Source organism: Gouania willdenowi, chromosome 8, assembly GCF_900634775.1.
Source record: "Gouania willdenowi chromosome 8, fGouWil2.1, whole genome shotgun sequence".
NCBI lineage: Eukaryota > Metazoa > Chordata > Actinopteri > Blenniiformes > Gobiesocidae > Gouania > Gouania willdenowi.
Window position 1 is genome coordinate 24848186 of NC_041051.1, and position 15333 is coordinate 24863518.

The window sequence follows — 15333 nt, forward strand, 5'->3', positions numbered from 1 at the left end:
GTGTGTGTGTGTGTGTGTGTGTGTGTGTGTGTGAGAGCAAATGCTGGTGGACTTTGAAATGAAGCAGTTATCTATTCCAGCTGCAATCAAAATTGGGGAGAAAAAAACAGATCTGAGTCAAAGTCACAAGGTAAAACATGAACGTTACTGTTTGTGTAAAACTGAAGCTTCTGGGGCAAATGTTCCTCATGAAGTTGTCATGGTGGTAGAACCAACAAACAAAACAGAAAAATATCTGCTTGGCCAAAAATGTGTAATGAAAATGCAATATTAAACACCTGCTGTGTTCAAACCCTGTCAGATGATATTTAAACAGAAAGACACAGGTTATTCATATCAGATCTCATGAGAACACCTTCGACACTCATTCATCAAGTCATGGTTTCTCACCTGATGGCCTAAACTAAACATCAGAAACATTAATAGACTGACCAGAAGTACTCACAGGTTGCAGTTTCTGCTTGAGGCTCATGCTTATGCTCACCACGGGGGGCAAAAGCATGAGAGGACCTAGAGATAAAGCCAGAGAGTAAGAAAGCAGCCTCTATCCATCGTTTTATAGACCTCCCACCCTTTGTGATCCCTGGTGTTTCCTCTCTAACCTTAGCCCAGCCCACTCCAAGCAATCATCTCTTTTCATAAAAACAGATACTGCAGCCCACCAAGTGAGAGCACCAACCTTCTCCTCCTCATCCACATCCACCTGATAATAGAAGATCAAGTTTGAAAAGAACCGGAACACAAGAACGTACAACCCTGACAAAGTAACACAAAGTCCATCCATCCATCCATCCATCCATCCATTTTCTGACCTGCTTGTTCCTTTTTTTTTTAGGGTGTGGGGGGGGGGGGGGGGGGGTGTCTGCTGGTGCAGATCTCCAGCTCCCGTTGGGTGTTAGGGAAGTAACACAAGTAACACTAATAAATACAATTTGGTGGGTTTCACACAACTGATCAGGATCATGGTGACTACAAAACTTCTTAGCATAGTGAACACTAATACAACCTAAATAACACAAACACACACATACAGAGACTCAAAAACTAATAATGAAAAATTCTGTCACATTTTGTACTGATTCTGTTGCTTTATGTTCAGTCAGCACAAGGGGGCGCCATAGAAGTATACAAAGGGACTTCCTCACGTTTGTCTTCTATACCAGTGGTTCATTTTTTGATATCAATCATTTCTGGTGACCCCAAAGACATTTATTTATTTTTTTTAGAATTTGTTTTTAATCATGATTTTTTTTTTTTTTTTACTGCATTTTAGTTGAACTAGATTTATATTTCACAAAGTGAAAGTATAGAAATACAATTGCTTAAGATTGCGTTTGAATAAAAAAAAAAAAAAAAAAAAAAGAATAATAACTAGAAAATTTCAAAAACCTATTTTAATTTGTCAGAAATTTCGGGCAACCCCGTTTAAACTCCAGGCCACCCCAACGTTGAAAAACACAGCTTAAGTGGCTCCTGAATAGATTTATTTGTATAGTTTTTATCACTTCCAGTCATATAACGCCTGGAATGGGAACAAGACTGACACTTTATTTGTTCGTTTTCATTGTCTCTGTAGTGCCATCACGTACCCCCAATTGAGAAACACTTTTCTATACACAGTTTTTCCGTAGAGGGTATAGGGCATATGGCATGTGTAAAACCCACTGGATAGAAAGAATCTATTGCAGGGCATGACAAAGCCACGTTTGGAAACCACCAACAAGACTTGAACCCATGATCTTGGAACTGAGAGGCAGCAATGCTCACCAGTTCATGTCTGAAAAATAAGGATACTTCTACATATTGTTGCAAACTGTGTGCACACACGTTGTTTTGAGCCATATTTGTTCATCAGTTGAAGGGAAGTTATGCAGTCAGTCTTGATCTTTGGTGAAATACAAATGCATTACTGCTAAATAGTTGTGTTACACAGCCATGAGGTGAGATGATGTGTAGATTTTCTCCCTTGCAGTGTTGTCAGTCCCACTGTGTGGTTCATGTTATGCAGACAAATCAATACAGAGATCAATGACTGCCTTCATTTCCCATTTTGTAAGGTGCCAATCGATTCCAATTATAAAGCTGTTAGCATTTTTTTTTTTTTTTTTGTAATTGTATAACAAAGCCTGACGCATAGAAAAAGCAACACATGCTATGTTTGTTCATGAGTTCACTAGATTTTGCAGAATGCTTGGTAATAATCCATCCCAGCTGCAGTTTATTCTAACAAAGCCGAGCATTAATTACAGTGACCTCAGTTTGATCTCCGGGTCATCAATCTGACCTCAATAATGTGATCCAATCCAAGCTGACCCAGCTGCTTTAAGAGATTTAAGAGAACAGCCCATGATAATGGCAACGACATAAACCCAACTTTGTGAGAATTGTGTTGGAATAAGTAGGGCAGCTGGAGGTGTGAGGTCCTCTGTCCTCCACTTCCATTATCACCACATGCCAAGGTCAATGGCAGCGTGAAGCAGCCGCAGTCGTTCAATAGCCTCATGGATGCTGTCAGGCTTTTTGCTTGTTTTTCATAATCTCACCAGACAGCCACGTACTGTAAGTCTGAAGGCCAGTCATTCAAAGGTGGACATTTGTTATTGGATTGGATCAAATCTTGAAAACAAGTTGAATTAAAAAAAAAAAAAAAAAAAAGGATTCTGACAGATCGGATCCTGTAAACCAGTTCTGCTTTTAATCAGGATCAGGATCAGGATGTATGTTGATGGTATCAGTACATCCTCAGGGCAAGTAGAATGTTCCACATGTCATGGTTAAAAACTCAAAGGCAGCTAGCAGTCCATCTGTTTTCTGTTTTAAAATGTGATTTTGTGTGTTAAAAAAATAACTCTCGCTTTGATTAGTGCTGAGAATTTTCCCGCGTGCTGAATAGCGAGACATTGGGGGGTGTGAGTGTTTGGCGTCACAGAAGTCTCACCTCAGGTGAGACTCTACTTTCAGACATTCTCCTGGGATACACTTTCAGAAATAGTGGAGGTGTGCAATACTGATAGACTGTGTATTAAACCAATACCAAGTAAATACAGGGCCAGTGTCACCGATACCAATCCAACACTTTTAAATAATAGGGATGTAATGCATCATCAAATTTCCAAATCTGAATGCATTTTCATGACATGTTGAGGTTTAATTTATTCAGACAATTTTTTTCAGGAAATTTACTTACATATTTAATGTAAGCTACAAGAAGTTTGGGCAACCACCTCTGAGCCAAAATCTTCTTCTGTTTTCGAACTAGAAAAAGAGTTTGAAGGAGAGAAATGATGATAAAGATTGACATTCTCTAGGATGAGAGCTGTCATTTCTCTTGGTTTTCAGATATTTCTACGTTTAGTTTTCAGTAATTTCACTAGAAAGCTTAGTATTCTCTTAAGCTTAAAAAAACAAAACATGTGCTCTTTCTATTCTTTTTCGGTAAAAATGTAATTTCACACATCCATCCATTTTGTTCTTCCTGTGAAGAAGCCTATATAGGTGCTCCCCTGACCTCGGACAAAAAATGATGTGCACCCCTGTATATATACCAATTTTCCTAGGTACATTATCCCTCCCACTCACAGTCTGCTTCCCACGTCAATGATTCGCTCAACAACCACACAGCTCTCCTTTGCCGCCTGTTATCTAGTCTTGAATTGCCTCTGCATGTAATATTCTTTATTTGCAGAGCAGATGTCATAACACACACATACGTCAGTGATCTGTGTAATTATGAGCTGTCCCTATAAACAAACAGCTTTTAGAGGGCATTCATGTTCTGTAATTGGAGACTTTTGAGAAATGAAGCAATTATAGTGAAACCTTCCATTGCACGTCTGCACTCGCGCATACTTGTCACTCAAGTCAACATTAAACGTTCTATTTTCCTCTGTCCACCTTATGACTCCTTTCCTTTGTTTGTGCCATATAATAATAAACGCTGTGCCCTCTGGCTCATAGACATGAATACATATTTGTATCTAGGCTGAAATGGGCCTCGACTACTGATAAGAGATCAGTGCATAATTATTGTTTGTGTAGTCCTTAATGGCACAATGTGCACAGCGCATTATGTTTATCTCCTCCAGGTCTATTAATATTGATGCTCAGGCCAGGCGTAAACAGCGGCAGACAGTGCAGCAAAGTGATTACAAGTGTTGCAAATTATTGTTTGGTAAATTGTAGCGTCTGTTAAATAACTTTTTATTATTATGGGTGGGTGTGCTGTGGACCACCAGGTTATTAGTCCTGCTGTAGATCTTTGCACACACTTTCAGTAACACAGAGGCAAAAATCATTTATTATATACATACATATATAACAAAAAATAGTTATTTTATTACTATTAAACAATTATTGACCTGTGCTCTAGTCTTATAAATGATGTTTTGATGGAGTAAAATTCACTACAGATACCCTATAAAGCCATGTTAAAATTATTATAAAAATGTCAGATGTCACAATTTATAAAAAGGTTGTGAATTAAAAAAAAGAGGCATTTTCACACCCTCATTTGTACATGATAAATAAACTTTGGGGTCATTGCAAAACTAGAAATCTGCTCCTTTGTATAATCCTGACACGTGTTGAGGCAAAAAAAAAACCCAAAACATTGGTTTGGATGGTTAAACTTAATCAAAAGTAAAATAAATCTTTGGACTAAATAAAACATATATTTATCGTCAGGATGCCAGTCAGTCACAGGGCCAATTCCCACCCATTCGCTCCTCAGACAATTAAGGCATTCTACTCACTCTAGCACACATGTTCTCAGGCCACATGAGGAAGCCAGAGTAGCCAGAGAAAACCTCCACAGGCATGGGGAGAACGTCAGACTCCACACGGAAAGTTCACAGTTCTCCATGAATTAAACCAAGCACCCAGGGACTTCTCACTGTGTAAACAATCTTTTGCTTGAAGCTTCTGCTGATATAAATGAACATTTAAGTGACACAAAGATAGGAAAATGTACAAGTTACAATGTTTCATTGAGTAAAAACCTGAGGTTTCTGTTTAAACATCTTAAGTAACAATTGGTGGCTATGATATGTATAAAACAGGAGCACAGATGGCCGTAAACATGGACCAATGGGTGCAGCTATTCCTCAGAAGTCCTCAGCTATTGTTCCTCTCTGAAAGAGATCCCTGGCTCCTACACCAATGTAAGCAGGAATATAGGCAGGTAGAAGAACTTCTCACCTGGGTAACGTGAGTAACTTTCTCGGTGACATTCTGAGTTCGATCTTTGATCTTGTTGGGTGCGATGATTTCAATCTCCGTCGGTGAGGGAGGTCGCATTCGCTCGGAGCCGAAAGTGAGAGTAATCTGAGGGATGCGACCGATGGTCCTGTGTCTCACAAGGTCGGAGTCTGAGGTGGAGTTGAAGGCGTTGGGCTTCAGGTCTAGAAAATTAAACGCAAGGTAGAACCTGAGAATGCTCCAGGACACTCATACACACACACACACACACATGTTTCTCGAGGGGACTCCATCAAGATCATCATTAAAAAACGCAATGGGACCTGCTTTTCTGTGAGTTAAGCATGGCCGTTTAAAGGCTATTATTTGGCCCACATTAGCCTGCACGACAGCAGCATCAATTACATCTCAATTACAATTATAATGACTGCCTTATTTTCAAATTATTTCTCCTGAAAGTAAATTATAATTATGTTCCCAATGACAAAAGTTCAATTCCAATTAATCACAATTACTGAGCCTTTAATAAATAAACGCATAAAACCGTCCTCTTTCCGTTAGCATCTCTTACGACAAAGGGTCAGAATATGTACGCATCGACGCTCAGAGCCCGATTTTTGATTTCGGGCCCCAAAAGAAAGAAAAATCCAAAGCTGATTTCTCATTTATTTGTGAGTCAAATATTACGACGGTTGGTGATACCAAATCATTGGCACATACCAATAAATAAATCAGAAGCAGAATCAGAATCAGAAATGTTTTTAATGGCCATGTACAGTTTTAAGGACAGTACAAGGAATTTGTCTTGGTAGTTGGTGCACAAAAACAAACAACAAAAAAATAAATAAAGAAAAAAAACAAAGAACAACCCAGCAACAATAATAATAATAATAATGATAAATATAAAGGATGAGGGATAAATAAAGGATAGATAGAGAATAAAGGATAAATAGGATAAATATATATATATATATACAGTGCAGCAGATAATGTCATCATGGAGGTGGTGATTGGGTGGGGGGGGGGGTTCAGTGGGTGACTTGGGGTGTGTTCATGTGGATGGTGGCAGAGGGAAAGAAGCTGTTTTTGTGTCTGGAGGTTCTGGTCCTGATGGACCGAAACCTCCTTCCAGAAGGGAGAGATTGAAACAGTTTATGACCGGGGTGGGAGGGGTCGGCCACAATCTTTCCTGCACGCCTCAGAATCCTGGAGGCGTACAGGTCCTGGAGGGAGGGCAGATTGCAGCCGATGACCTTCTCTGCAGAGTGGATGATACGCTGCAGTCTGGCCTTGTCCTTGGCCGTAGCTGCAGCGTACCAGATGGTGATGGAGGAGCAGAGGATGGACTGGATGATGGAGCTGTAGAAGTTCACCATCATCTTTGTTGGCAGACTGAACTTCTTCAGCTGCCGCAGGAAGTACATCCTCTGCTGAGCTTTTTTGATAAGGGAGCTGATGTTCAGCTCCCACTTGAGGTCCTGAGTGATGATGGTCCCCAGGAAGCAGAAGTACTCCACAGAGCTCACTGTAGAGTCTCCCAGGGTGAGGGGGGTGAGGGGGGCTGGGTTCTTCCTGAAGTCTGCTATCATCTCCACTGTCTTTAAAGCGTTGAGCTCCAGGTTGTTCTGGCTACACCAGGACACCAGCCGGTCTGTCTCCCACCTGTAGTCAGACTCGTCTCCATCAGAGATGAGACCAATGATGGTCGTGTCGTCTGCAAACTTCAGGAGTTTGACCGACTGGTGAGAGGAGGTGCAGCTGTTGGTGTACAGGGAGAAGAGCAGAGGAGAAAGAACACAGCCCTGAGGAGATCCAGTGCTGATGGTCCGGGGAGCAGAGATGGTTTTTCCCAGCTTCACGTGCTGCTTCCTGTCAGACAGGAAGTCTGTGATCCACTTGCAGGTGGAGTCTGGCACGTTCAGCTGGGAAAGCTTGGGGCTCATTACCCTGTACATATCACAGGGGCGCCAGGGGGCCCCCATTTTTCAATTGACTACTCCTCCGTTAAGCCTCTCGGAGACCTTTTTTTCATCGGTGGAACCAAGTCATTTGACTGATTTCTCGAGGAACGTGGTACGTGCTGTTCGGAGCCGAGACGTTCCACGGCCCCGGCTGTAGTTCATCCAAACTTGCTTTTAAAATATGTTGCTGTTGTAATCCAAATTGAATTGTAATTGAGTTTAGATGATTGACTATGTAATTAAAATCGGCATGAAAATTCTCTAAAATCTGTCAATTTAATTTAATTTAATTTAATTTAATTTAATTTAATTTAATTTAATTTAATGCAAGGTTACGTTTTATGAGGTCATTTATTTCAGACTCAGTAATTGTGATTGATTGTAATTGAACTTTAGTAATTGAGAAGGTAATTGCAATTGACTTTCAGGGGTTAAATCGTAACTGAATTGTAATTGAACATGGATTATTGAAAACGTAATTGTAACTGAAAAATGTAATTGACCTCAACCCTGACATGAGTAAACCTTGATCATTCCAAGCTGGAGCTTTGCCTGTCAGAGAGTCTTTTTCTCAATTGAGGTCCAACCTAGTAATAGGTGTCTGCATTGGGTGTGAGGACTTAAAGCGCTTTTGATCAGGCCACACTCGTGCATCAAAAGGAGCTGTGCACATATAATGAGCGCTGAGCTGAGTTTCACAATGAACCAGAGAATGGTCCAGTGTTACGGCTGGTGGCCTCTCAGCCTCTCAGCCTGCCCTTCCTCCTTCTTCTCCCACTTCAAACGCCTGATTCTGATCAGTAATCAGGTGTAGAGGGAGGAGTACGTCTATAAAAGAGCTGAGAGGACTAGAGAACGGGAGGCTTAACACTGACCAGCAACAGCAGGTGTTTCCTCTCCTCACTCCACATTTTGTAAGATTGTTATTATATTTTGGACTATAGATATTACTGGTGGTCCTGTTTTTGTGTTCATTTTTTATATGGATTTGGTGTTTTTTTAATTTTGTAGTAGAGGGCAGGGTTGGAGTCAATTACATTTTTCAGTTACAATTACATTTTCAATTACAATTCATTTATGATTACATTGACCAGCATTTTTTCCAATTACAACTAAATTACAGTATTTTTTCATCCTCAGGAAGTCAATTACAGTTACGTTATCATTTACCAAAGTTCAATTACAATTAATCTCAATTACCTGAAATAATTGAAAGTTAACCTCCCTCTTGTGTTAGCTTTCTGTTAGCATCTTTTATGATAACGGGTCCTAAATCAGCTGTAAAATACACTAAAAAGTATTATCTATCATCTAATTTCTTTCCAATCTATTGATAATGGTTACCTTGTTAGGTTTTCTAATGAATTTAAATATAGCTTTTAATATTTTTGGTGTGGGCGTCTGATCCTTTTTTGTGTCAGTATACCTCTCAATTTAAATTTTTGTTGAAATGGTAAAATGTGGGAAAGCTTGATATGAAACATATTTTAATAAATGTTCACTACTTATATGTAGAACTCTACATAGAACTGTAATGTGGTTCCCCAGTTTTCATTAAATTATAAGTGACAATTTTTAGAGAATTTTCACGGCAATTACGATTACAGAGTCAATCATCTGAACTCAATTACAATTTAATTACGATTACAAATGCAACAGATTTTTAAAGTCACAATTATAATTACACCATAATTGTAATTAATTATGATTTACGCAATTGCAATTGACCCCAACCCTGGCTACCAGTACTTTGGTTTGAATAAACACATTTGAATCCATAAATATTCCTTGTTTGGTGCCTTATTTGTGTTGCGGCCCCTCAAGCCATTGACTTAAAAATGAATTATTATAAACATAGACTGTTTACGTTGTAATTATAAAGTGCAGCTGAAGGCCTGAATTAAAATGATCCTTCGTTGGAACTGAACAGCAATCCATCTCCACAAACTATACCTACAATACTGTCTATCACACTGCACCCAACTACAGATAATATGCATATTCTGATTCATTTTCCTTCAGTAAATCTAAAAATGTGTCGTTAATTTATGAATCTATATAGTAATATCTTACTAAATAAATCTAAAATAGCGTAATATTTGTGTTATGCCCCAGGCAGAAAGGGAAGGCTCAGCTGTTGATTAAAAAACTGCGCTACATACAGTGCAAATTTAGTTTTACCTTAATAATTAACACCCTGTTAATGAGCTGAACCAGTGTGTGATGCGTTTATTTAAAACGTGTCGGCAGACTTTGAATGAAGGAGTTGAAAATGAGCTTTTCAGGTTCTGTGTGTGTTTGTTGAACTTGCTGAGTGATAAGGTCAGGATTTAAAAACCTCCTGTTAACATACAAAGCTCAAAATGATCAAGCTTCACTATATCCTAAAGACCTGATGTCGTTTGCTACAGAGTTAGGGTCAATTACAATTACATCATCAATTATCCATGTTCAGTTACATCTCAATTACAATTATGGTGATCACCATTTTTCCCAATTACAAATTAAATTTCAATTATTTACCCTGAAGGTAAATTAAAATTATGTTCTCATTTACAATTAATCACACTTACTGAGCCTTTAATAAATAACCCCATAAAATATAATCTTCCTCTTTCTGTTAGCGTCTCTTATGATCTTAAATGAGCTGTAAAATACACTAAAAATATCACAGATCATTACTTTTGTTTCTCATCTCTTGGTTACCTTGTTAGGCTTCCTCATCAATGAAAAAAGTGGTACTAGCCTTTTTTCTGGGATTGGGAAAAGTTGATATGAGACATATTTTAATAATTGTTAACTACGTACAGTATGTGTAAGCCATAGAATTGTAACATGGTTCCCCAGGTTTGTGTTTAATTAAATTGTAAATGGCAGTTTTTATAGTATTTCCATGTCAATTAGCAATTATGATTACAACAGCAGCATATTTGTCCAATTGCAAGTATAATTATGTCATTAATTAAGTATGAATTACACAATTCCAATTATAATTGACCCCAACGCTTGTTTTACTGCTGGTGTAAAATTTTGCACCGTCGCTTTTGCTTGTTCATGTGAAATTGTTGGGTTTACATTTTTTGTAACTGTTTTGGTGAGCGCTGCAAGGCGACTTATTGTTGTAATTAGTGGCAAAAAACAACAATGGTGGCATTGGGTCATTTTGGTCAGAGGATCAATTCTGACGTTTTCAGCAAAGTCCAGTAAATTATGAGGAAAGAGGAGGGGAGCATTCATGCTTCAGCGCAATAGAGAACAGAGAAGGCTCTAGACTAGGGGTCACCAATATGATGCCCGGGGGCCCCAGGTAGCCCTCATGGACCATGTGAGGGGCCCTCAGCAGCTCTAGCCACCAATGAGCTCCATCTGAAATCTGATTTACTTTCCTGGATTCAAAATCACAAAGATAAATACAATACATATGAGTGATGTAGTTAGTATTTAGTAATTGGTAAAGGTCAATACTGCTGATAAAGTTTAAGTATAAAATTAACCATCTTTAAATTTTAATTTTCACTGAAACATTGTGACAATTAAATGTTTGGTCAGTGGTATGTTATATATATATATATATCATCAAGATGTATTTTTTTTTTAAAAAAACACAAGGTGGATACTCAATCAGATTTAATGACAATGAAACAATTGCATAAATTAGGAGAAATAAAGTATTTATGTTGAAACTCAACATTTCCTACCATTTGCAGTTACTACAAGCCTTCCTTATTATCTTATCCTCTAATTAAGGTGAACCCATGAAGTAGTATTTAAGAAGTGCTTTTGTAACTAGTAGCCTTTTGGATTATACAGTACCAGTGACATGTAGTCAGGGTAGGCGGGGTAGGCAGTGCCTACCCAAGGGTGAATTGATATTTTGATTATTTGTTTTAATCATAATGTAATTATAAATGTTAAAGTATGAAGTAGCTCACAGGTTACCCCTGCTCTAGACACTCACTGCTGTTGGCCTGAGCATCTCCAGGCCTGCTGTTCCACTCTGTCCTCATGCTGTCCATGTCGTCCAGTGATGATGCACGTCTGAGGCTGCGAACGCTGTCCCTGGAGAAGCTTCTCTGAAAGGCGGCACCTGGGTCTAACCGGTCCGTCAGCAGGGAGTGTCTCTTGGGGGTGGCTTGAGCTGCTGGCGATGGAGGATCCAGGTCCTGTTCTATCAAAGCCTCAGTCTCAGACTGCATGCAGCTCTCCTTAGATGGAATGCGAAACTCTTTCAGAGGGACCTCCTCACTGTTAGGCTTTAAAAGGGTGCAAACAAGACGAAAGGTCATTATCTACCTAACCAATATTAAGATGGAACATTTTGGGAGGAACAAATATAACTGAAGATAGGTATCGTACATGTTTCTAATCATGTAGAAAAATACATCTCACTTACAGACCAGCAAATACAGCCTAGGAGATCAATTCATGTTTATTTTATCAAAAGCAAGATGAGAAGTTAAATGATGTCTGTCTGTTCTATGGGTTTAATTTGTGGAATACTGTCGATAAAGAAATAAAAAGGACTGACACTATTTCATTTCAAAAAAGAAAATGTCACAATATATTTTAGAGAGTTATGTGAAGCAGTAGAAATGTGTTGTTAAATGTTGTATATAAAAAATTATGCATTATTTAAAAAAAAGGCAACTCAAATGTATTTGTTGAATGCTTGCATTTATTTTGTATGTATTATTGAAAAAGGTCACTTCAATGTTATTTATGTTGGACATAAAAGCATTTTATGAGCATTTTTTGCTTCTGCCTGTTTCACTCTTGTGTTTGAATATTTTTTGTTAGTCTGAAACAAACAATTTAACTGAAACTGAAACAACAAAAAATACTAGTTGAAATGACTTTAAAAGTACGTCTTTAAACAGGTTGTCACAGTAAATGAGAAGTGGTTCTCAGTGACCAATTTGGCAAAATAAAGGTTAAAAAAAAAAAAACAAGAACAGTCTTTTACTCAGTTAGTATCAATACCAGTCTAATTTGATTCATTGACAATTATCACTGCAAAAAACAAAGAAGGAAACACTTGGATAAAGAGTATGTTAAGACATTAGAGGGATTACAACATGCATTAAAATGGTATTTTAGCAAATAACAATCTAAATATAAGTAAACCTATACCTACAAATGTTTTCTGAGAGTATTGAGCACCTACAGCTTTAGCAACAGAACAAGGTGAAGATCATTAGCAGTTATCCCTGCGACACATTGGCTAAGATGACTGGACTTCTTGTCAAAACCACTGACTGATCTCAGCCCTTTGATTTCCAGGCATGAATGCTTGAAAATAGATTTAAAAAGTTAGCGATATTGGACCTGCTTCACAGACAGCCTGTTTTATCAAAGAGCTGTTTGGCTTACACTCAGCTATAGCAGAAACAAGTTGTTTCTCAACGTCCCTACAGTCTGTTGTTAACTCACTTACAGTGGATTGGATATGCATTAACTTTTAACGTGAAACACTTGAAAGTGAACGAGAAAATTGAAACTCCGTTCTTTAAAGCCATACATTCCAGCAATCCAAACACGAGCAGTCTCCTGACCCAACGTCATAACAAACTCAGGTACAGAGAGTCTCAGGAAATAGTTTTATCACACGGCGCAATCAATCAAACTCCAAGAAAAGTCTAAACAGAAGTGAATGAAGAAAAGAAAGACAAAGTGGTTTCATCCTTCTCCCTCTGGCTTCCATTTGTTGTCTTTTAACCTGAGAACTGAGTCATAGAGTGGTCTCTTTAGTATAATAAACTGAAAAGGGGATGTTTTAAACCACCTTCCTTCACTAGATATTGTATATGTGTATGTGTGTATAATAAAAATAAATAAATTGTGCCTTCAACCCTGCATTAAAGTCACCATATATTACAGGAAAATGTTGGACAGCCAAGCATGCAGATTTTTGTTATTGCATGATCCGAATGAGACTGACCTGCAGATAATCCACCATCACGCCTTCAAACTGATCTTTGGAGAGCGATGGCCGGCGTATGGACCGAAAAACTGGCAGCCTCATCTTTAGCCTACGGTTCTGACCTAAAGCAAACATTCAGTGTTAAACAAAATCATGGAAACAATCAAACACAAAGCTGGCTTTACACATGACTCTCACACTGATATTTCATTCTTTCCACTCATCCCACTATCAAGGCGACAAAACACGTCACATTAACCTGTGCTGTTTCAAAATCACAAATACACCAAAACTGGGCTTTGATGGTGATGAAAACAAGAAACACAATTTAAAACTATTGGGAGGGAGATAATTAGGAAGAATATAAAGCATCTTCAAGTTACATTAAACATTACTACAGACACAAACTGCTAACTGCTTTGAAGAGAAAGAGGAAATGCAGTGAGAGTCAAAGGTTGAGAAATCTGCTCGAAGGGGGAAGAATAGAAATTGTTAAAAATGAAAATTTGGAGAAACATTGAAAATCACACCAAGTTTTGAATTCATTTCATCTTTCATCACTTAAACCACAGAATAAAGTTACCAATACCATCTGGTTGTTTGTGTTGCATAATATGTATTCCATGTTTCCAAATGGATGGAGAGTATTTACAAATGAATGACATTTTCACAATATGCAGGATAGAAGGTTAGTTATCTGGCTAGATAGTCAACAAGAAAATTAGTTACCGTATTTTTCGGACTATAAGGCGCACCGGATTATAAGGCGCACTATCAATGAATGGGGCTGACTGGGTCTATTTTCATACATAAGGCGCACCAGTTTGTTATTATTATTATTATTATTATTATTATTATTAAGACGCATTAAGCAAAATAAAATAGTCAGATAAGTCAAACTTTATTCAACTCATTAAAAATAACTCTCAACATTGTTCAGGTTTAACACATAAAATACAGAACAATACACTCACTTTTTCAGTTCAGTGTGTTGAAGCACAGTAGTTAATTTCATATATAAGGAGCACCTGATTATAAGGCGCACTGCCGATTTTTGAAAAAATTAATGGATTTTAAGTGCGCCTTATAGTCCGAAAAATACGGTAATTACAGCAGTTAGTTAGTTATTAATGAGTTTGCTTTCTTCTCGCCATAGCTACTCTTAAAGTCTAATTAAAGCAAAATTAAATTGCTACATTAAATTGGTCATAAATGCATTCCTTAAAACATGTGTAAAGCCATTCAATTATTTACAATTGATTTGTGAAGCTAGGCTTCACAAACTGTTTCGAATTTCTGTGTTCAGGATTGAATAAGGGCGTCAGAAATCATAGCCGCGTTATGTCACGTAGCCATCATTAGCATACACCCGACCCTGCTGCTGAAGCACACCAGACTTCCGTGGCCTCCAGCGGGCACAATTAGGCGCCTAGCCAAAAACAAACCACATATTCGGACTTGGCCGAATAAAATGTGTTCAGGAAACAAGGGATAACCGTGTGTGATGCTGACACGCTGAAGTATTAAGAGGTGACACTTTGATTCAAGAACATCACTGGATGTAGAAGTGTGTGTGTGTTATGGCTTAGGCATGGTGTGTTGCAAAATAAGTGATCGCATTTACTGATGCAAGACCATTGAAAAGTACATGGTATCAGTTGTGCATGATCAGTTGTGATGGCCTTACAGTAAATCCATCCCTGGCCAACACGGTGCTTGAAACCAGACTTCTTGAGAGAAGGATCGATGAGCTCCTGGAAGGCAAGGATATACATGATGACAAGACCTTCTTCGTTTTTCATAGGGACAATATCCACCAGGCATGGTCTGCAGGTCCCTGTAAACAAAGAGAGATACAGAGGTACAGGACTGTGGAACAGGAGGTGCTCGAAGGTGACCCAAGGAACTTATAGAATATATATAGCAAATGGTAGAGCCCAGGTTATAACTCATTTTGTAATCAGTGTGCTCTAAAAATAGTAACGGGGGCAAGGGTCAATCAAACGGCGTGGTATTCTCACACACAACATCTGATTTCAGTTGCATTTAACTACTCCATCAGTTTGGAAGCAAAGAGGGGGAAAAGGGAACATGTTCACAATCATGTTGCATTCATCTGTTCAGTCTGGGAGCACAGTAGAAAGGAGACAAGGCAAATAGAAGCTAAGTGATCACACTAGTCACATTTCCATGACAACAGCGCTCTCAGACTGCACGCTTCATGCACAAATGGTTAAAGTCACACAAAAACATTAG

At 38.4% G+C, this 15333-nt stretch overlaps 1 protein-coding gene across 2 annotated transcripts in view; it reads right to left on the reverse strand.

Annotated features, from left to right (window-relative positions):
• The window catches only part of kcnh6a (potassium voltage-gated channel, subfamily H (eag-related), member 6a), a 42961-nt gene that overhangs the window by 15042 nt on the left and 12586 nt on the right, over positions 1-15333 (reverse strand). For both annotated transcript variants that reach the window (XM_028455714.1, XM_028455713.1), the window contains exons 3-6: positions 14765-14914; positions 13096-13199; positions 11116-11410; positions 5197-5399 (exon numbers count right to left, since the gene is read on the reverse strand). In XM_028455714.1, the coding sequence (XP_028311515.1) occupies positions 5197-5399; positions 11116-11410; positions 13096-13199; positions 14765-14914 (752 nt within the window). The remainder of the gene's footprint in view (positions 1-5196; positions 5400-11115; positions 11411-13095; positions 13200-14764; positions 14915-15333) is intronic.